Source organism: Gopherus flavomarginatus, chromosome 3, assembly GCF_025201925.1.
Source record: "Gopherus flavomarginatus isolate rGopFla2 chromosome 3, rGopFla2.mat.asm, whole genome shotgun sequence".
NCBI lineage: Eukaryota > Metazoa > Chordata > Testudines > Testudinidae > Gopherus > Gopherus flavomarginatus.
The window spans coordinates 129,364,760-129,384,381 of record NC_066619.1 but is presented as its reverse complement, the minus strand read 5'-3'; the positions used below and the strand labels follow the sequence as shown (position 1 = coordinate 129,384,381).

At 41.1% G+C, this 19,622-nt stretch overlaps 1 protein-coding gene across 2 annotated transcripts in view; it reads right to left on the bottom strand.

The window, feature by feature from the left end:
* Positions 1–19,622, bottom strand: part of GAK (cyclin G associated kinase) — a 106,114-nt gene that overhangs the window by 31,294 nt on the left and 55,198 nt on the right. For both annotated transcript variants that reach the window (XM_050944333.1, XM_050944332.1), the window contains exons 14-20: positions 18,948–19,070; positions 16,326–16,459; positions 14,737–14,931; positions 12,738–12,855; positions 4,347–4,426; positions 3,747–3,940; positions 1,046–1,204 (exon numbers count right to left, since the gene is read on the bottom strand). In XM_050944333.1, the coding sequence (XP_050800290.1) occupies positions 1,046–1,204; positions 3,747–3,940; positions 4,347–4,426; positions 12,738–12,855; positions 14,737–14,931; positions 16,326–16,459; positions 18,948–19,070 (1,003 nt within the window). The remainder of the gene's footprint in view (positions 1–1,045; positions 1,205–3,746; positions 3,941–4,346; positions 4,427–12,737; positions 12,856–14,736; positions 14,932–16,325; positions 16,460–18,947; positions 19,071–19,622) is intronic.

Here is a 19,622-nt window from a genome sequence, read left to right as displayed (position 1 = left end):
AACACCTTTAAGTTAACAGAATTCTCCTGCTCAACGACTGAAAGCTCAGGGGGGCAGGGACAGAGAAGTGAAGTGCCACTGGCTTGCCCTGCTCAGAAAAGGTGTGTGGGAGGGGAGGGGGGCGCAGATAAGAGAAGCTTGTTTCCCTGCAGGTTTATCCTCCAGCCACTAGAGGCCACGACTGCTGCTACTGAGCACTAGCTACAAATGCCGCCCCCCTATCCCCGTCTCTCCTTCCATCCTCAGAGGCAAATACCGCCCTCCCCATAGACAAAGCCAAGGGAGGAGAATGGCTCTGACTGCCAGAAGAGCACAGACCGGAAACGTGACTAAGCAGCATATTCCTCCACCACTCACCATGTGCAACTATTAACGCTGCACAATTAAAGCAAACCCTTTGTGCTGGACAAGGAGATAGGATCTGAGTTGAGGACAGGAGTGAGACATTGGGGAAGAGCCTTCAGTCTGACACTCCCCTTCGGGATACTGAATAAATTATGGTTTAAAGGGCTTTGTATTATACTACTGCTCTAAAATCAGTAGTAACACTGGCACCAATGGCACCCCAGCAATTTTGCTGTCAAGTGCTGGGGAAAGTCAGGAACAGCGTGGAGACACAGGGCTCTCTGAAAACACTAGAACAGGCAGGCCATGTTTTCAGTCCAGACCTACTCAGTTCAGGCCACTGCACCAGCTTGCTCTGCAGCCAGCATCCACAAAGGAAGGGAGATGATACAGCCCTGCCTCAGTTTGATCTGTGAGCAGCAATGCATGCCCGTTACCTTTACTTTATGCTGATTTGGAGATCCCAAATGAAGCTGGACAGCAACATTTGCAGACCTGAAAAGCTCACTCATTTTTGAATGGTTTTACTTGCACTTTGATGAGGCAACACACAAAACTGAAATAATCATGATCTGTCCCTTTGCTTCCACTATGTAATAATGTGCCAATGCTGTAGCAATCCTTGCAGGTGGGGGAGAGACAACTGAAGTACTGCACAAGAGAGGAGTCCTTTTGGTAAATAATTAGTAACTTCACCTACCTTCCCAATCCAGAGTATGGAAGAAGTTATTCGCATCAGTGCTGCTGCTCTGTGGAGAGTCCGGCTCTGTAGGTGCGCTTTCGGGAGACTGTTCCGATTTGGACTCTTCTGCTTCATACTGTGCTGTTGAACCTGGCTGTCTAGGCAGCTCAGGTTTACCTGTCAGATGGAATTTCAAGCCAAAAAACCTTAGACATAGAGTTCTGACATTGGAAAAAAATCAGATTGTGTCAATTCTAACACGCAGCACGTGGTATAGTACTCAAAAACATATCAAGGTGGCAGTCAAGAAGTAACTCTTGGTTGGATCTCATGAGCAAGATGCTATTCTCTGTGTAGGAAAAAGCCCATACAGCTGTGAATTTAGGATGGAGTATTAATCCTGGTTTCAGCCACACATGTAACAGCTGTGAAATTAAATTAAGGTATCAGACCTAATATTCTAGTAGAGTTTTGTGTCATATTTAAACTGCTGTCACTCTATTCAAGTCAGTTGCTGTCAGTTTCTGGTTCTTTACTGCATACCAGTAACACTCTGAAGATATTACAAAACAGAACAAGGTGGACAGGAGGGCTGTGAACAAATCACAGCCATTTCAAAAGACAGGACACAGAAAGATCCCTCGGTTTCCCTTCCCCCACAAAACAACATCCAAAAAGAACAGGTTCAATGAACTCATAGAAAGTACTTAAAGTGTAAGGCAACACCAGTGTACCGCCAACCTAGGATGCAAAGCTGTCAAGCTCAACTTGGAAGCAGGTGAGTGACAGCACCCTGCTCATGCGGGAGTTGGTCATTTTCCTTACTTCAATGTCAGCTGCTGGGCTGGAGGGATATTGTAAGAAGCTAGGGAAGACTGCCTTATCAATGGCTCTGCAGTCTCACACAAGAACAAGAGCTCCATGCCAAATCAAAGAGTGGACACCTAACCGGCGAGAGTTTTAGCACGGGAATTACTTCATTTTGGAAAGAACAGAGTGCATACATGGAATTAAGCTGATCATCAAACACAGAACATAAAGTATTTAACTTGGTGAACACCTTACATCTGCTCTGTACATGGCAGTCTCTAAGGGTGCATCTACAAAGGTGGAGGTGTAGTTTTCAGCTTAGTCTGATTGAGCAGCCATGCTAAAAAGTACAGCTGTAGCAGCGGGACAGGCTAGCCACCCCAGTATAACTCTGCCAAGGACCCAAGCATGTACTCAGAGCAGCTAGCCCGCCCTACCATAACTACCTTCTCATTTTTAGTGTGCTAGCTCAAAACTAGTGTGCATGCGCCTACCCAAAATCACAATTCTGCTTCCAGCTCAAGAGTCAACATACACTACAGTGTTGGCATCAGGGTCTGACTCCCTGGAGTGTTGCAATACCATCTTTGTTAAAAACCAAAAAACTCAAAAAACACAGTATGGGATACGCTAAACATTAAAGGAGTCCTGCCAACTCAGCTTCAGGCCCAAGTTTAAGTTTTGTGAAAACAAATTTATGAAGATCTAAGGAAAAAAAATGATAACATTTATCTTAAATTTCAATTAAAAAAAATATTTTCACCTCCAGTTTTTGAAACCCAAACATTTAATTTAGATTCTTAACCCTGAAATCAACTTCCAGGATTTTCTTTTTCTCAAGATGAGGCAAATTCAGAAAGTAAAGGAGCATAGTAACTAAGTGTTTTTAAAAAAATTCTCTCACTTTCAATACCAACAAAAAAGCTTAACGTAAAACAAAAAACGTTGCTTGCAATATGGATTTAGTTGAGTATCCTAACTAGAATACAATATAAAAGGGCCATTATGTTCAGGAAAGAACAACAAGGCTTAACGCAAATGCAAGCCTGGCAGAAATATACTTTTCTAAAAACATATGAAAAAAAGGGGAAAAGTGACTACGTTGGATCAAGAGAAAAGTGAGGAAAAAAGCAAATAAGTTGAATTTAAAAAGATAAAAAGAAGCAGAAAGACAAAAAAAGTATTCTCTAAATACAGCCATGTTAGAGAACATTAAAGAAAGGATGAAGGAGTGAAACATGAAAACTAATGAGACCAAGAAAAAAGCAAACATTAAGTATGGCAATCCTGGCAAAAATTACTAAAAATATATCCAGAACGAGGAAGCTGATAAACAGACAAGACGCAATGCTAAAAAAGTAAGATCCTTTCAAGAGCAATGGATACTCACTAATGCAGAGGAAATCTTGAGAGAAACAAGCCATAACTCTACTGGACTATGCACGAGAAACATCTCAATAACAATATATTCTGAACTATGGGTATAAAAGGCCACTTCTGGAGAATGCTAGAATACTTTGAACTGCATTGATGAAAGTGTAAGCTCAGTTAATCAGCGAAAGCGGAGGGAATTCTCCCCAGGTTTTGGAGGCGAAGGGCTCAACTGCCAAGTATTTTTGTTTGATATGTCACTCCAAATAGGGCCTCCAGAGCTCTGGGAAAGGTGAAAACAGTGCCAATATAGATAAAAAGACTGGGCTAATTACAATCTAGTATTAAGGAAAACTCCTATTCTTTTATAACAGGCAAGGGTATTGCACAGCTATTCACAAGAAATAAGTATTCCCTTTTAAAAGCCTGTTTAAATATTCATGTCTGAAAACTAAACAAAATGATTCCTGAACTGGAATGCTTTAAAAAGGACAGGAAACAGGCTAAAATTTCTAATGGCTCCAAAGTTAAGCTTTACCAAATTTCGATAAAATCTCTTGCTGTTCCTCCCGACTGGAGAAAAGGATCTTGGGATTCAGTCCCTTTATGTTCAAGTTATCCCATGGTGCTCGCTCACTACAGGGTCTGTCTCTGGGCTCCACCTCCACTTCCAGATTCACTTGAAATAAGTCAGGATATTTCTCTTGAATGTCACAAGCATCCAGATCATACCTGTAAGATGGTGATGTAATAAAATCACAAATCAAAAATCTTTCAAGGCAAATATTCAAATCAGCCCATCAGGTTCACTATCTTGGACTGCAGCAAGTTAAGTGACTAGTACTTCTACGGAATTGGTGTACAAAGCATAAAACCAATTGGATTTGGTTACTTTTTCCCTGTTTAATCTCATAGGGATGATTTATTATGAAGAAATTTCAAGAAAACCCTTCATCGAGAGACACTGAGTCAATGGAAGTGTAGTCAATCAAAAGCCAGGACTCATTTTGTTAAAAATGAAAGCTATCCATTTCCCACACTAGTAAATCACATACTCCCCCCTAGATCTGCTGATCTGGCAAGTAAAATAATTTGAAAAAAGTTTCTGCAAGTTGTGTTCAGCAAAATATTCACATACTTAGCAAATTTCACTGTGGTGGCATTCCGGGGCACAAAACCTGTGTGGAACTGAATCTGGAACATCTTCATTGAAGCCATCTATGGGGAGGAGAAAACATAGGATAATTACATAATTCTGTGTAACAGAAGATAAGGACTCTGCATCTTACTTTACGTTTGGTGGAAAGCGTTTTTGATAGTCATGAAGAGATTCTCTTTCAGTTCAGCTTCTCTAAACATACAATAGCTCCATATAGCATTTTTCTTGGGATGGCTGAATTTGGACTTGTTTGTTTATTTCTATTTTTCAAGTAAGTTGATAGTATCATTGAAGAAACATCGTCAGAAATAAAGACACAAGGGACTTGATTCTAATCTCACATACACCTGTACAAATTGGGAAAAGCTTCATCAAAAGCTAGTACAGCATGCTCAAACTCATGACAAGCAGTGGCAGATTAGCCTGCTGGGAAGCAGGGAAAGCCCCCATACCCCAACCCCGCTACCCGGCAGGAGTGTCAGGTGGGCGGGACAGGGCAAGCCCCCATACCCCAACCCTGATCCCCGTCAGGAGCGCTGGGCGGATGGGGGAAGCCCCTGTGCCCCAACCGCGCTCCCTGGCAGGAGCACTGGGAGGGAATGCAGGCAGAAGGGATGGGGAGAAGCCCTCACTTGCTCTTGCCCAGGGCCCCACAAATCCCTAATCTGCCTCTGAAGACAAGACATAATTCTGTAGGGTAAAACCCTGGATCTTTCAGTAGCTTTTTCAGAGTAACTAACACTTACAGGATCCATCTACAGCATTGAGGGAGAACAGCCTAACAGAACTAGATGTATTAATCAAGCAAAAGTTTGTCAGCATCTCAGTACTTGTGTTTACACAGTATGTCATGTGTATGCAAGGATTTCTATCTATTTCCTGTGCAATATCCTGGCTGTCAATCTAATACTGGCCAACATAATAGGTTTTTTTAAAAACTGATTCATGATATCCATGTAACTTATCGAACTCTTCCTTCTGCTGACAGACAAGACAATCTTCCCTTCTGCAAACACCAACATGAGTAGCTTGCCTTTATTTACACATATATATCAGTCCTGGAAGAAAGGTAGCCAAAAAGTACACAGGGCAATCCATCCTTTCAGAAATCTCAGCCCAGAGCTAATGCCAGGTTCTCCGAGACCAAAAGAGAGAGCAAACTCCCTGCCTGCAATGCCACCTCTCCAAACACCACTGCTTCTTGCTCAGAGCCGTTTACTATGAAGGTAAAACACGACATGTCTTCCCAAGACTAAAGAGTTGCTCATACTCTAATTAAAAGAGCTCAGAAAATGTATAAAAGCACTATCTGGAGATACCTGCTGTAATATTTGCAACACTATCAAACATCAAGGAAACTCAAATCTAAACTTGACTCCAAATGTCAAAAAAAGGATATTTTCAATAAATGTATTGTGAACAGTACAAATAGGATAATCCTCTTTCTTGTTGATGTGTTTGCACTTGATTATGAAAAGCAGCATTTCCCAAATTAACATACACAAACTTAAGGCAAAGCAACATGCTTCATTATTAGTTTTAACTGCTACTGAAACATCTTCATTTCAGACAAAATCCATACAAGACAACCCAGTTCTACAGAATAACCAAGTGCAATTTGGAAGATGAGAATTGGCAAAGTCACATTATGGCCAAAACAGGCAAACTCCATTATTGGGGCTGTCACTGCACATACCAGTGTTGTGGCTTGGAGTTCTACTAGGACAAAGAGCTAAAATAGAGAGATTATGGCAATAGAAATATTAAAATTTCAATGTCCAAGAGTCTTAACTGGTAAGTGCTCAGTACTTTGGAAAGTCAAGCAACTTATCTAGGAGTCTAATTTTACACACATTTTTAAAAGTCTTGGCTTTATTCCAGAGAGGACAAAATGTCTTACATACCTTCCTTCCAGTAAGACCCAGCTATCCTGCTCTTACCAAGCTCTGTGACTTTTGAAATAAGTGAAATCAGCTCTACTTATCTTTTTGCCAACAACAGACATTTACAGTTTCAAATAGTAACCTTCAGGGCTAGTTCTCCACTTTCAGTGCTCTGGCAGCAATTTTCATATAGTCAGCAAAGATCAGTGTTCAATTCCCAGGAAGTGGGAAAAGCTTCTAACAAAGGCACGAAGAACTGCTCATGACTGGATAGTTGCCTTCCCCAACATTTAACCAAATGTCATTAAAGCGGCTTCTTCGTTGAGTTGGAAGAAAGATTTTTCTGATCTGGCAAGAGTCCAATTAAAATTCCACATGGAAAACAAGTTTTCCAAATAGACGTTATGTCAGCCACAGGCTACATGTAAGATACTACACTTGCTGGCGCAATGGTCTGATCCAGTATGTTAAATCCTAACGAGTCATACAGAGATCTTAGACTTTAAGGCCAGAAGGGACCATTATGATCACCTAGTCAGACCTCTTGCACATCGCAGGCCATAGAACCTCACCCACCCACTCCTGTAATAGTCTCGTAACCTATGGCTGAGCTACTAAATCCTCAGACCTTGATTTAAAAGACTTCAAGTTCAGTGACTCCACCATTTAATCTAGTTCAAACTAGCAAGTGACCACGTCCCATGCTGTAGAGGAAGGTAAAAAACCTCCAGGCTCTCTGCCAATCTGACCTGGGGAAAAATTCCTTTCTGACCTCAAATATGGTGATCAGTTAGATCCTGAGCATTTGGGTGAGACCCACTAGCTGCACACCTGGGAAAGAATTTCTATAGTAACTCAGAGCCTTCCCATCTAGTGTCTCATCTCTGATGGCTGGAGATATTTACTAATGGCAGTCGCAGACGGGCCATATGCCACTGTAGGCAACCTCATCACACCATCCCCTCCATAAACATATCAAGTTTAGTCTTGAAACAAGTTAGGTTTTTTTGCTTCCACTACCCTCCTTGAAAGGCTTTTGCAGAACTTCACTCCTCTGATGTTTAGAAACGTTTGTCTAATTTCAAGCCTAAGCTTATTGATGGCCAGTTTATATCCATTTGTTCTTGTGCTAACATTAACCTGTAACTTAAATAACTCCTTTCTCTCCCTGATGTTTATCGATCTTATTTATAGACCGCAATCACATCTCCCCTCAGCCTTCATTTAGTTAGATTAAACAAGCCAAGATCCTTAAGTATCCTCAAGTAAGGTAGGTTCTCCATTCCACTGATCATCCTAGTAACCCTGCTCTGCACCTGTTACAGTTTGAAGTCATCTTTCTTACACACGAGAGACAAGAACAGAATACAATATTCCCAGTGAGGTCTCACCAGTACCTTGTATAATGGCAATAACACTCCCTTACCTCTACTGGAAACATCTTGCCAGATGCATCCTAGTATCGAATTAGCCTTTTTCATGGGCCTGGTCTACACTACGCGTTTAAACCAATTTTAGCAGCATTAAACCTATTTAACGCTGTACCCATCCACACTACGAGGCCCTTTATATCGATACAAAGGGCTCTTTAAATCGGTTTATGTACTCCTCCCCAACGAGAGGAGTAGCGCTAAAATCAGTATTACCATATCGGATTAGGGTTAGTGTGGCCGCAAATCGACGGTATTGGCCTCCGGGCAGTATCCCACAGTGCACCACTGTGACTGCTCTGGGAAGCAATCTGAACTCAGATGCAGTGGCCAGGTAGACAGGAAAAGCCCCGCGAACTTTTGAATTGCATTTCCTGTTTGCCCAGCGTGGAGCTCTGATCAGCACGGGTGGCGATGCAGTCCCAAATCCAAAAAGAGCTCCAGCATGGACCGTACGGGAGATACTGGATCTGATCGCTGTATGGGGAAACAAATCTGTTCTATCAGAGCTCCATTACAGAAGACGAAATGCCAAAGCGTTTGGAAAAAAAAATCTACAGGCTACACAGTGCTGCGTGACAAGCGTAACGGGAAGCCAGAGACTCAAACGGACGCTCATGAAGGGAGGGAGGGGGTACTGAGGACTCCAGCTATCCCACTGTCCACAGCAGTCTCCGAAAAGTATTTACATTCTTGGCTGAGCTCCCAATGCCTGTAGGGTCAAACACGTTGTCCGGCGTGGTTCAGGGTATAGCTCGTCATGGTCCCGCCCCCGCATGTGAAAGAAAAGGGAAAAAAAATCATTTCTTGACTTTTTTTAATGTCACCCTATGTGTACTGAATGCTGCTGGTGGACACAATGCTGCGGCAGTGAAGAGCAGTATCCGCTCCTCTTCCCTCCCCGGTGGCAGATGGTACAATATGCTTGATAGCTGCTGAATACCCCTGGCTGGCCTCAGGTGAGGCCGGCCGGGGGGGGCACCTGGGTAAAAACAGGAATGATTCCTGGTCATTCCCAGTAGATGGTACAGAATGGCTGGTAACCATCTTCATCATAGCAACTGCGGGCTGAGCTTCAATCAGCCCCCTCCCTTTCCTGTGTAAGGAAAAGATTCTGTACTGCCTGGACTATCATAGCAGCGGGATGCTGGGATCCTCTCCCCCACACCACTTAATTAATGTCCTGCCTGGACTGTAATAGCGGCTGGAGGCTGCTTCCCCCTCATTTTATCTCACTAACAAGTCACTGTTTCTTATTCCTGCATTCTTTATAACTTCATGACACAAATGGGGGGGACACTGCCACGGTAGCCCAGGAAGGTTGGGGAGGAGGGAAGCAACGGGTGGGGTTGTTGCAGGGGCACCCCCCGTGAATGGCATGCAGCTCATCATTTCTGCGGGATCTGAGACGGAGCAGCTGTGCTCTCTGGTTCTCTGATACACTGGTTCTCTAGTACACTTGCCCCATATTCTAGGCAGGACTGACTATTTTTAGACACCATAAAGGAAGGATTGACTCGGGGAGTCATTCCCATTTTTGCCTTTGCGCCCCCGGCCGACTTCAGCCAGGAGCACTCACAATAGCAGCAGACGGTACAGAACGACAAAGAGCCATCTCTGCTGTCATGCAAAAGCAAATGAATGCTGCTGTGTAGCGCGGCAGTATCGCCTCTGTCAGCGGCATCCAGTACACATACGGTTACAATAAAAAAAAGCTGAATGGGCTCCATGGTTGCCGTGCCATGGCGTCTGCCAGGGAAATCCAGGGAAAAAGGGCGCGAAATGATGGTCTGCCCTTGCTTTCCCGGAGGAAGGAATGACTGGCGACATTTACCCAGAACCACCTGCGACAATGATTTTTGCCCCATCAGGCACTGGGATCTCAACCCAGAACTCCAAGGGGTGGGGGAGACTGCGGGAACTATGGGATAGCTACAGAATAGCTACCCACAGTGCAACGCTCCAGAAATCGACGCTAGCCTCGGACCATGCACACACACACCACCGAATTAATGTGCTTAATGTGGCCGCGTGCACTTAACTTTATACAATCTGTTTTACAAAACTGGTTTATGTAAAATCGGAATAATCCCGTAGTGTAGACGTACCCATGGTCATATCACATTGGCGACTCATAGTCATGTTGTGATCAACTAATACACCAGGTCTTTCTCTTCCACCGCTGTTGTTTCCAACTGATTAAGTCACCAGCTTATAACAAAAATCTTGTTAGTTTTTAAATGCATGGCCTTGCTCTTTCCACTGTAAAATTTCATCCTATTTCTATTCCTCCAGTTTTCAAGGCCATCCAGCTCTTCTTGTAGAATATGGTAGTCCTCCTCCATATTGGCAATATTTCCAACTTTGTGTCACCCACAAATTTTATTAGCATACATCCACTTTTTGTGCAAAAGTCATTAATGAAAATGTTAATGAAGATTAGTCCCAAGACCGATTCATGAGGAACTCCACTAGTAACCTCCCTCCAGTCTGGCGGTTCACCTTTCAGTATGACCCGTTAGCCCAGTTCTTTAATCACCTTTCAATTCTTTTATTAAATTTCTATCTTCTCCAATTTAGCTAATAATTTCCCATATGGAACTGTATAAAAAAATCTTACTGGAATCCAAGTAGATAAGATGTACGGCATTTGCTTTGTTTAGAAAATCAGTTATATTTTCAGAGAAAGATCAGATTGATCTGGCAGGATCTCTCTTTCGTAAAACTATGTTGTATTTTATCCTAATTACTATCTACCTCTATTTCCTTAATTATTTTTTCTTTAAAAATTTGTTCTATAATTGAGGTCAAACTAATGGGCCTGTAGTTTCTTTGGTCACTTTCTTTTAATTTCTTAAATATATTTGCAATTCGCCAGAGTACAACTCCCGAGTTTAAGGACTCATTAAAATCCTTGCTATTGGGATCACAATTTCATGTGTCAGTTTCTTTAATATTCTTGGATGGAGATTATCCAGGTCCCCCTGACTTGCTCACTAAATTCTTTGAGCTGGACTTCCAACTCAGATGTGGTAGTTTCTACGTCCATATCATCATTCCCATTAGTCACCCTGCCAATGTCCACAAGCTCCTGGTTATTCTTATTAAAAACTGAGGCAAATTATCTTTTATCTCCACTCCATCCCCTGTGCTTCACAGTCTCACTTCTTTCTTTATTTTCATGGCTAAAGAACCTTTTACTGTTGGTTTTAACTTCCTATGCAAGGTCAAACTCTGCTTGGCTTTTGGTAGTTGTCACTTTTTCCCCTATATTTTCTGGAAACCTAGCAAACTTAGGAAATCTGAAGGAGGATTTACACAGATTGAGCGAAGAATGTGTAGCAGAGAAATACAAAGGAGAAAAAAATCTGAAAAACTAACTTCTACCAGCACTGAAAGTATTTGCATGGACAACTAAATGCTTTTATCCATTATATCTGCATGCTAAAATATTGTTTTCAGAATCTCGGTGTGACAATAATTCCTTGAATTCTGTAGGTAAGTAATCCTGAAATGTATAAATATTTTTAAATATTTCACATTTGTATCTTCAGACTTCACTATGGCTACACCAAAGCAGAGAGAGCTAGAACTTTTAGTAATTTGGGTTGAGAGAGACTTCACTTGCAAACTTTGCTTTTATAGCCTGAAAAATCAAGAAGCAATATTCTATTGCCTCCTGCAGTGTGAAGGATAGTAAAGAGACTATGCACTGAGCCAAACCACAGATGGAAGCAGGGCACTGGAATAGATGGACCTCTTAATCTGTGCGGGATGGACATTCCTGGAATCCCACTTTGCTATTGGCCCAAATACCTATTCCAGTTGTGGTCTCTGTGTTCTGGCTATATCACACTCTCATGTAAGTTAGCAAAGAGGTATGTTGTTAGGGTGCCCCACCATGATCTTGCAAAGTATATTATATGCCAGATCTCTTGTGATGAAGAAAGAAAAGGAAGTCAACCTCTGAATGTTAAATGTGCTAGGATGCATGCTATCTAGTTTATGCAGCGGTCAGATGGCTGGACACTGCATGACTACAGTGAGGCCAGGCACCAAAACGGATGTTGGGGGAAAACATCCCTTTTTTTTTTTTTAAAGAGATGTTGAGCATCCACAAAACATGCTGACCTCAATAGGAGCTACTCGGTGCTCTGCACTTAGGATCCTAACTGGCTTAACTTTTCATAAATGTGCACTCTGGATAGTAATTTTAGGTGCACACACTGTGAAAATCATAGTCCAAGTGGCCTCATTTCATCTTAAGAAAATGAGTGTTAATTCTAGCTAGAGTTAATCACTTACTACGTGCTCTGAATCCTTTAGAATCAAAGGGTGACATCTTATATTTAAAATTCTATCTCCTTAGAACTGGGAAGGATGGTGGTCTCTGTTTCAGTGAGAGTTCAGATAGTCCATACAAGTTCAATCTGATACTGCATCACACTAAGTCAGAAAACATCATTCTGTTTTTAGCGGCATGACAATAGCAAGGGATTCCAAACAAACATTTTACACAATTGTAATCAGACAGGCAAGAAGGCAGCTGTTTAAGATTCTGTTTTAGTGATTTACTCTTGGCAATTGATGTGATTAGAGAGCCTGTATTATACTGCAATTTGACTTTTAGACACAAAAAATAAAAACAACAGATGAAGACTCCTAGCTAAAATACCAAGTTCTGATTTTTTGCCATTTCTAAATAAGGTACTTCAGCAGAACTGCATGGAGAAGTAAGGGGCAGGAGCTCCAGGCATCTGACACTGGGGATAACTACCAGTTGTTGAAATGTTAGCTTACCAGAAAATGCTGCAAAAGGAGCAACTAACTGTACATGTCTTCTCAGAATGCCAACCAGAGGCTGCACGTCATGACAGGACTGAAAGGGAAGGTTGAACTCCTAGCCACCTGAACACCTCAAACTCTTTTCTCAGAGACAGATGAGCACACAGAAGGGGAACAAACACACACCACAGTAATCATGAAAGAGACCATGGGGATTGTTCTGCATTGCAGAGAATAAACCCCTGTAAAGGTTCCATTACATATGTCATTACCTTGGCTTGGAGTCTGCCTCCTAACGTCGACCTGGCATGATAGATCACAATGAGAACATCACCTTGGACTGTTATACCCAATGGGATTACGGCTTTGCCATCCTCAGTTTTGAAGTCCCTGAAGAAAAAGCACATCTCATATTAAGTTTCAAGAAAAACAACGGCTTTGAAATTAATGACAGGTTTCAGAGTAGCAGCCGTGTTAGTCTGTATCCGCAAAAAGAACAGGAGTACTTGTGGCATCTTGCAGACTAACAAATTTATTTGAACATAAGCTTTTGTGGGCTACAGCCCACTTCATGGGATGCATGCAATGGAAAATATAGTAGGAAGATATATAGACACACACACACCATGAAATAATGGGTGTTACCATGCACACACTAATGAGAGTGATCAGTTAAGGTGAGCCATTACCAGCAGGAAAGTTTAATCTCCCTGGTCACTCGATTACAGACCTAAAAGTCACAATATTACAACAAAAAAACTTCAAAAACAGACTCCAATGAGAGACTGCTGAATTGGAATTAATTTGCAAAATGGACACCATTAAATTAGGCTTGAATAAAGACTGGAGTGGATGGGTCATTACACAAAGTAAAAATATTTCCCCATGTTTATTTCCCCTCCCCCTCCTCACATCTTCCTGTCAACTGCCGCAAATGGACCATTTTGATTACCAATACAAAAAGTTTCTCTCCTGCTGGTCATAGCTCAGCTTAACTGATCACTCTCATTAAAGTGTGTATGGTAACACCCATTGTTTCATGTTCTCTGTGTATCTTCCTATTGTATTTTCCACTGCATGCATCCAATGAAGTGTGCTGTAGCCCATGAAAGCTTATGCTCAAACAAATGTGTTAGTCTCTAAGGTACCACAAGTACTCCTGTTCTTTTTGAAATTAATGTGTTTTTACCTGTTCTGTCTGATTACCCCAGGCAACTTAGAAATTCCACAACTAGGGCTTAGATATTTCAGGAAGTAACTTTTTTTTAGGAATTGGCCCTCTCACCACAGGAGACTGAGGCCCATCTAGACCAGCCTCCTATCTTGCACAGTGGCAAAAAATCAGATTGCTGTTACCACAGTATTGAGCTGACCATAAAACTAGTTACCACACTACTGCATGAATCACAGCAGGGAGACACAGTTTTCCTAATGCCCATTCCTGCTGCTCTCCTTAGCTTATTGCTCAGATAGGATTATCCCCAGAATTTGCTTCACACTCAATGCCTTCCTCGCAAGGAGGAGCAACCACCTTTCCCAGCTTCTGTAACAGTATGTAGCTCTGCCCCTTGAAAGGATCAATTTCACAGTTGCAGAGAGCTGTGGGTGAGGTATGAGCAGGCATGTGAAAGTTGTCAGGGCACAATGACAGACCATCACACTAGTAGCACAGATGCATGTGCACACGCTGGGTTCCTGAAAGACCATCGCTGAGCTGTAGTCTTCCACCACTTTTCCATTTCATTTCTCTGGGAAGCTCTTCTAATCCAGTGTGTTTAGAAGGTGCAACCCTATTTTTACCCCCCATTTTTAACTCTTGGAAGCAAGCCTGACCTTCAAATGTCAGTGAAATCTTTCTCCACTCCTCCTTATCACCAGAGCTTGGGATTTGAAATAGACAATAATAATAAAAATAAGTTGCTGGTACCAATTCTCTTCCTGCCTAGGTTCCAGACTCTCCCAGAAGCATAACCACTAGGCACCACCTTAACACTGGTTATATCTATCCCCTGCACAATACCACAGGATTAAATGCGCGTCTGAATCCTAACTGTCTGCTGCTCTAAGACTGTGGATGGAGTTAAGCCTTCCAGACAGAACGTGGGTAGAGTATCACCAGGTCTACCCTCAATGAGCCCCAAGCAAAGGCAGGACAGAGTTTGCATGAGAGATGTATTCACTGCACTGGGACAGTCCCTTTGGGGAGCAATGTTTCAGTATTAAAATAGCTCCAGAAAGAGTTCAGACTTACATTTAGGAACCTGCACTTACTTCATTTTGTCATATTCCTGTGACGTAGTGGTCACTCTTTCATCCCCAACATAAACTTCACAAAAAGGCCTACAGCCATTTCGCAGCTTGCTGAACAGAGGAACTGGTGTCATGATAATTGATTTGATAAGGATTGGCTTGCTGTGAGGAATAATGGGTTCTTCTGCCATCATGTCACACATGTACTCTATATACCTGTCAAAACAAGACGTATTCATTCAGAAAAACAATACAACCTGGAAATGAATCAAACATTTACAATAACAAGGTAAGTTTCGAATCATGCAACAACGTTCCATGACACCATTACTCATAAGCACAAGGGAGTACATTTAACAGCCTATTAGGAAACTTAAGTTTGATTTTATCTATTTCAAAGTAAACCTTGCATGGAAAGAATTGAACAGAGGAAAGAGGAAAACAATCTAGATGTGTATGTCTAACACATTTCACCCATGGCAAAAGGAGAGTTACTACAGTGGTATCCATGCACAAAATTCCCATAGGCACCTACATGGCCCCCCATCACCACAGTAGTTGAGCGCCTCAATCTTTAAAGCATATCTCCTCCCAACATCCCTGCGAGGTGGAGAAGTGCAAATATCCCTATTGTACAGATGGGGAACTGAAACACAGAGGAACCAATGAGCTGTTGATGGTCACGCAGGAAGTCTATGGTGGAGCAAAGAATTTCACCCAGCTGTCAAATCCCAGACAAGCATTCTAGCCTCCAGACCATGCTTGGATTCATCCTTGTCAAAATGCACTGACTATTTCAGTAGTGAGGCTTTTAAAAAATTAGCCAGTGTTAACCAAGTTGTATCTAATTAAAATATTTCTAAACTGTAGTATACAATTTTGCTCCTCTGCAGTTTGCTAATCCGCACACCTCATTTTCAGACATCTTTATCCTGAAAGGAAAAGATTTATTGACGATGCTCTAGTGAAGTTACTTAGATTTCAGTATTTTTACAGAATCTAAATATAGTCCATCTGAAAAACTCAAGTTATACTACAGTTGCCAAAATAGATGACATAGTGCATCAAAAAGATATGCATTTACTCCTTTTAAAGTGGTATATATCCTCTTAGTCACTAAATATGCAATGAACTGACTTCAAGTAAGTACTTGTTATACTTTTGGATTCTGTAAGTCTGAAGAGTGTTCAGACAGCTGGACTTTACATCCACACTGAATAAAGCTATAGTTTTTGTCTCTTCCACATTTGAGGATACAGATTAGACTTTGCTTTGCAGATAAGCATTTAGGACAGTTTTCACTTCAAGCATTTTACCACCTCAGCTTTCATTCTTAATGTAGTTCCAACACACATCATGCTGATTTGTTCAGTAATTAGGGTCACATGAACAACAGATTCAAAAATCTTGCAGAATTCAAAGTTTACCCAGTGCTATAGATGACTCATTTGGTTTTGCAAATGTTCTATTACCCTACCAGGCTAATTCCTAAATCAACTACCTCATCCTACAAATCAGTGTGCGAATTTTTTTTTTTTTTTTTAAACACAGTACATGCTCATGTGTAAATCTGCTTCAACAATGCTTTGAAAAAGAGATTGATACTGTACCTTTTATGAGAAGGCCAAATGCCAGGTGGACAGCGTTTCATACTGAACATATAAACCGCAGCCTCCGCAGTAGTGAAGAGACGGCAAAAACATAAAAAAGAGCAAACTACAACAGCAGATGCTGCTCTTCCATCCTACAAAAAATTGTGACCTCAAGTTATTAATCCTGAGTTAAAAATGTTAAGAAAATTACTGAAGAACATGCCTGTCTACATAAGAAGCCAAGTTCATATCTTTATTTCAAGTTATGAATTAGGCATAATTTAAGTTGATAATGGCTAGTTTTTGAACCACAGTTTAAATAATAATGCCTTAATGTTGTGGGATCAGTAGTAAATTTCTTTAATAATTAAAATTAAATGTTTTTAAAAGATGAAACACAAAAGCTAAGCAGGAAATAAGCTGAATTAACTGCTCATTTGAATGCTATTACTGAGTAGTTACTAACTTTAGCTTTATATTATCTCAGAGTTTTGAGTGTTCATTTTCTTAGCATCAGTACCCTTACGCTTTAACCACATAGTCTGGCTGCTGAGTGGGAGATCCATTTTAGGCACTTCTGCTGACAAGCTAAGCACCCACAAGTCTTGAGTTGCACAGGATTAACTGGCAAATCCATGCAGCCAACATCGGCTCCAATTCCTGCCTGGCAATACATCTTTAGTAATGACTCATGTATTTAGAGGAACACAGAGGGAAGTTTGAGACATGAAAGAAAAATTTTTGAGCAAAAAATGTCATTTTGACAGGGCAGAACATTCAGAAAATGCAACACGATTAAGACCACATAAGAGAAAGAAATAGTTAATTGGTAAACAAGTCTCTGATGACAGAGCTCTGCACTTCATACAGAAGCCTGATAATTTACAGAATGGAAACAGGAGAACTATCCATATAAGGGGGATGTGGAAACGAAAAGCACGGACTTCGGTTAATTTCTCCCACCGCATTTTGATGGGAGCGTGGTGATGGGATATAGTAACAAAGATAGTGCTTGGATCAGGACGGTCATTAAGAGAGTAAGCCAATGCAAAAACATTCTGGGACTGCTGAACTCTGAAGATTCCCCTCCCTCCCCCCCCAAAAAAACAGCCTCAAAGCAAGTTAACAGATTATGGCTACATTATTTCACAGTAGGAGTACAACCTTCTTAAAATACTATGTACACTACCAAAATATGAATTTCAGCAGCACAGGGCAAATATAGCCATTTGGTGACCTATTTAAACTGGAAGGCTTATTTAAATGAAATCACTGTAGTTTTTTATCTTCGACTTCTACATGTGACTATTCATTAACGATGACCATGATTTTGTCTGCATAAATCCCAAGTTATTAGGCTTTACTGCAGGTGAAACAGGTAAGGGAAGGGGTATAATGGTGCAGTGCAGCCTCCTGGCAGCTACTTCATCCTATGGGCTAGAATGGCAGCTTCTGTACCAATTGCGAAGGAATGGTAGGGCCACTGGATGTGTTATCAGAGATCCCACAGCCCCTCTAAAGCAGCTGGGCTTATATTATGAAATACAGTGTTACTGGTTCATTCAAGGGAGGCCTCACACAAATACATGGGTAGAGAAAAATTATAAATCCTTTACATTAATCCTTAATTTTGTTCTTCCAGCTCCTTGCATGCTGTTTCACCTCTATGGGGAAATATCAAGAGAACTATAGAATCATAGAAGATTAGGGTTGGAAGGGACCTCAGGAGGTCATCTAGTCCAACCCCCTGCTCAAAGCAGGACAAATCCCCAACTAAATTATCCTAGCCAGACCAAGGTCGAGGTAAAAACCTCATGACTGCCATCTAGACACAATCGAGTTCTCTGGAGTTTGTTTAGTTCCCAGATCTTCAGAATGAAAGACACTTTAGGCTTATGTAGTTACTGAAAAAATTTACTGCATCTTCTAATTAAAACCACCAAGTCAGAGACTTCTTTTGTTTTTCTGGTTTCTAAACAGAGGAACTTCTAGTAAGAAGAATCTGAGCTCTGCATATTGCCAGTATTGCTCATTCCTGTTAAAGAAGAATTTATGCCAGTACTATGTGGAGTGTCTGGCCTGAAGACATATCTCACTCAAGCTTTCCATCACGTCACTTCTCAAACAGGGCTGAACTATGTATGTGCATTAAAGAGAGATCTCCACAGACTATTGCAAGAAATGGAGTTAACTCATGAGATCGCTCCTGAGTCTGTAATGAAACAGTGCCTCTAGCATGGTATTTAGAGACACTACGCTGATGGAGGTACCATCTTAGATATCAACTGGATTCCTAAACACATGAAATTTTTAATGATCACAGCTTTTCTTGTGAGAGCTGTGCATTTAACTCAAGTTGTACTGGGAAGTAAAAAGGGAATGTATATAACTTTCCTTCTTCTTGACCTATTGACCACCACATTGGAGCAAGTTACACTATTTTACCACATAGGCTCCTTTTCTTTAATAAATATTATTATTATTATTATTATTAATAATAATAAAGGTAAACCGATACAGAATTGGCTTAAGATGGTAAAAATCAATGTCACTCATACACAAGAATTGACTGATACTGCAATCCTCGCTGTCACCTAAAGCTGGACTAGATGAAAAATTTCTGATGTACCTACTACTTACAAGGCAGTGTACAACGCAAACTTTTTTGTGATCTTGCTTTAGCCATAAATGCATGTTCTTGCAAATGCTGTAAAGGTTTTGAAGATTTGGTGCACGTCTTGCTGGCCAACCACATTCAGAAACCTGGGTTGGGGAATGGGGTAAGAGGTAAGAAAATAAAAGTGACTACAACAACACTTATATAAGCTGTAACAACAACAAATTGGCAGTTCTGTACATAAATATTAAAATAAAAAAATAATTCAACAGGAGCAGTCTCAAATAAGATCTCAATTTGGATAAGCTCCTCTCAGTATTGAGCCCAAAAGGTCCTTAATCCTGAGTGTTGCCTCTAGGTGCTATAGAAATACAAATAAATAGCTACAATGTGAAGAACAAACAGTCACTATTAGATAATGACGCAAAACAGCTCCATTCTAGCTCATATTCATAAGCTCACAACTTACTTAAACATTCACTTTTTGGGCTGAATTTTCTCATGCTTGGTCTCTGCTCAGTAACAAAAACTTTAATGGAGAAAAATCCTTTCAGTAAGTTCTGAGTTACAACAGATTATAAACAACCTGCCACAACTTGGGCAGGTTCTGGGCACCCAGAAACTATTATTTTAGAATGGGAGAAGCAATTACATTAGAATGGGAGTAAAAATAAGGCAGGAGAGGATTCAAAACTAGT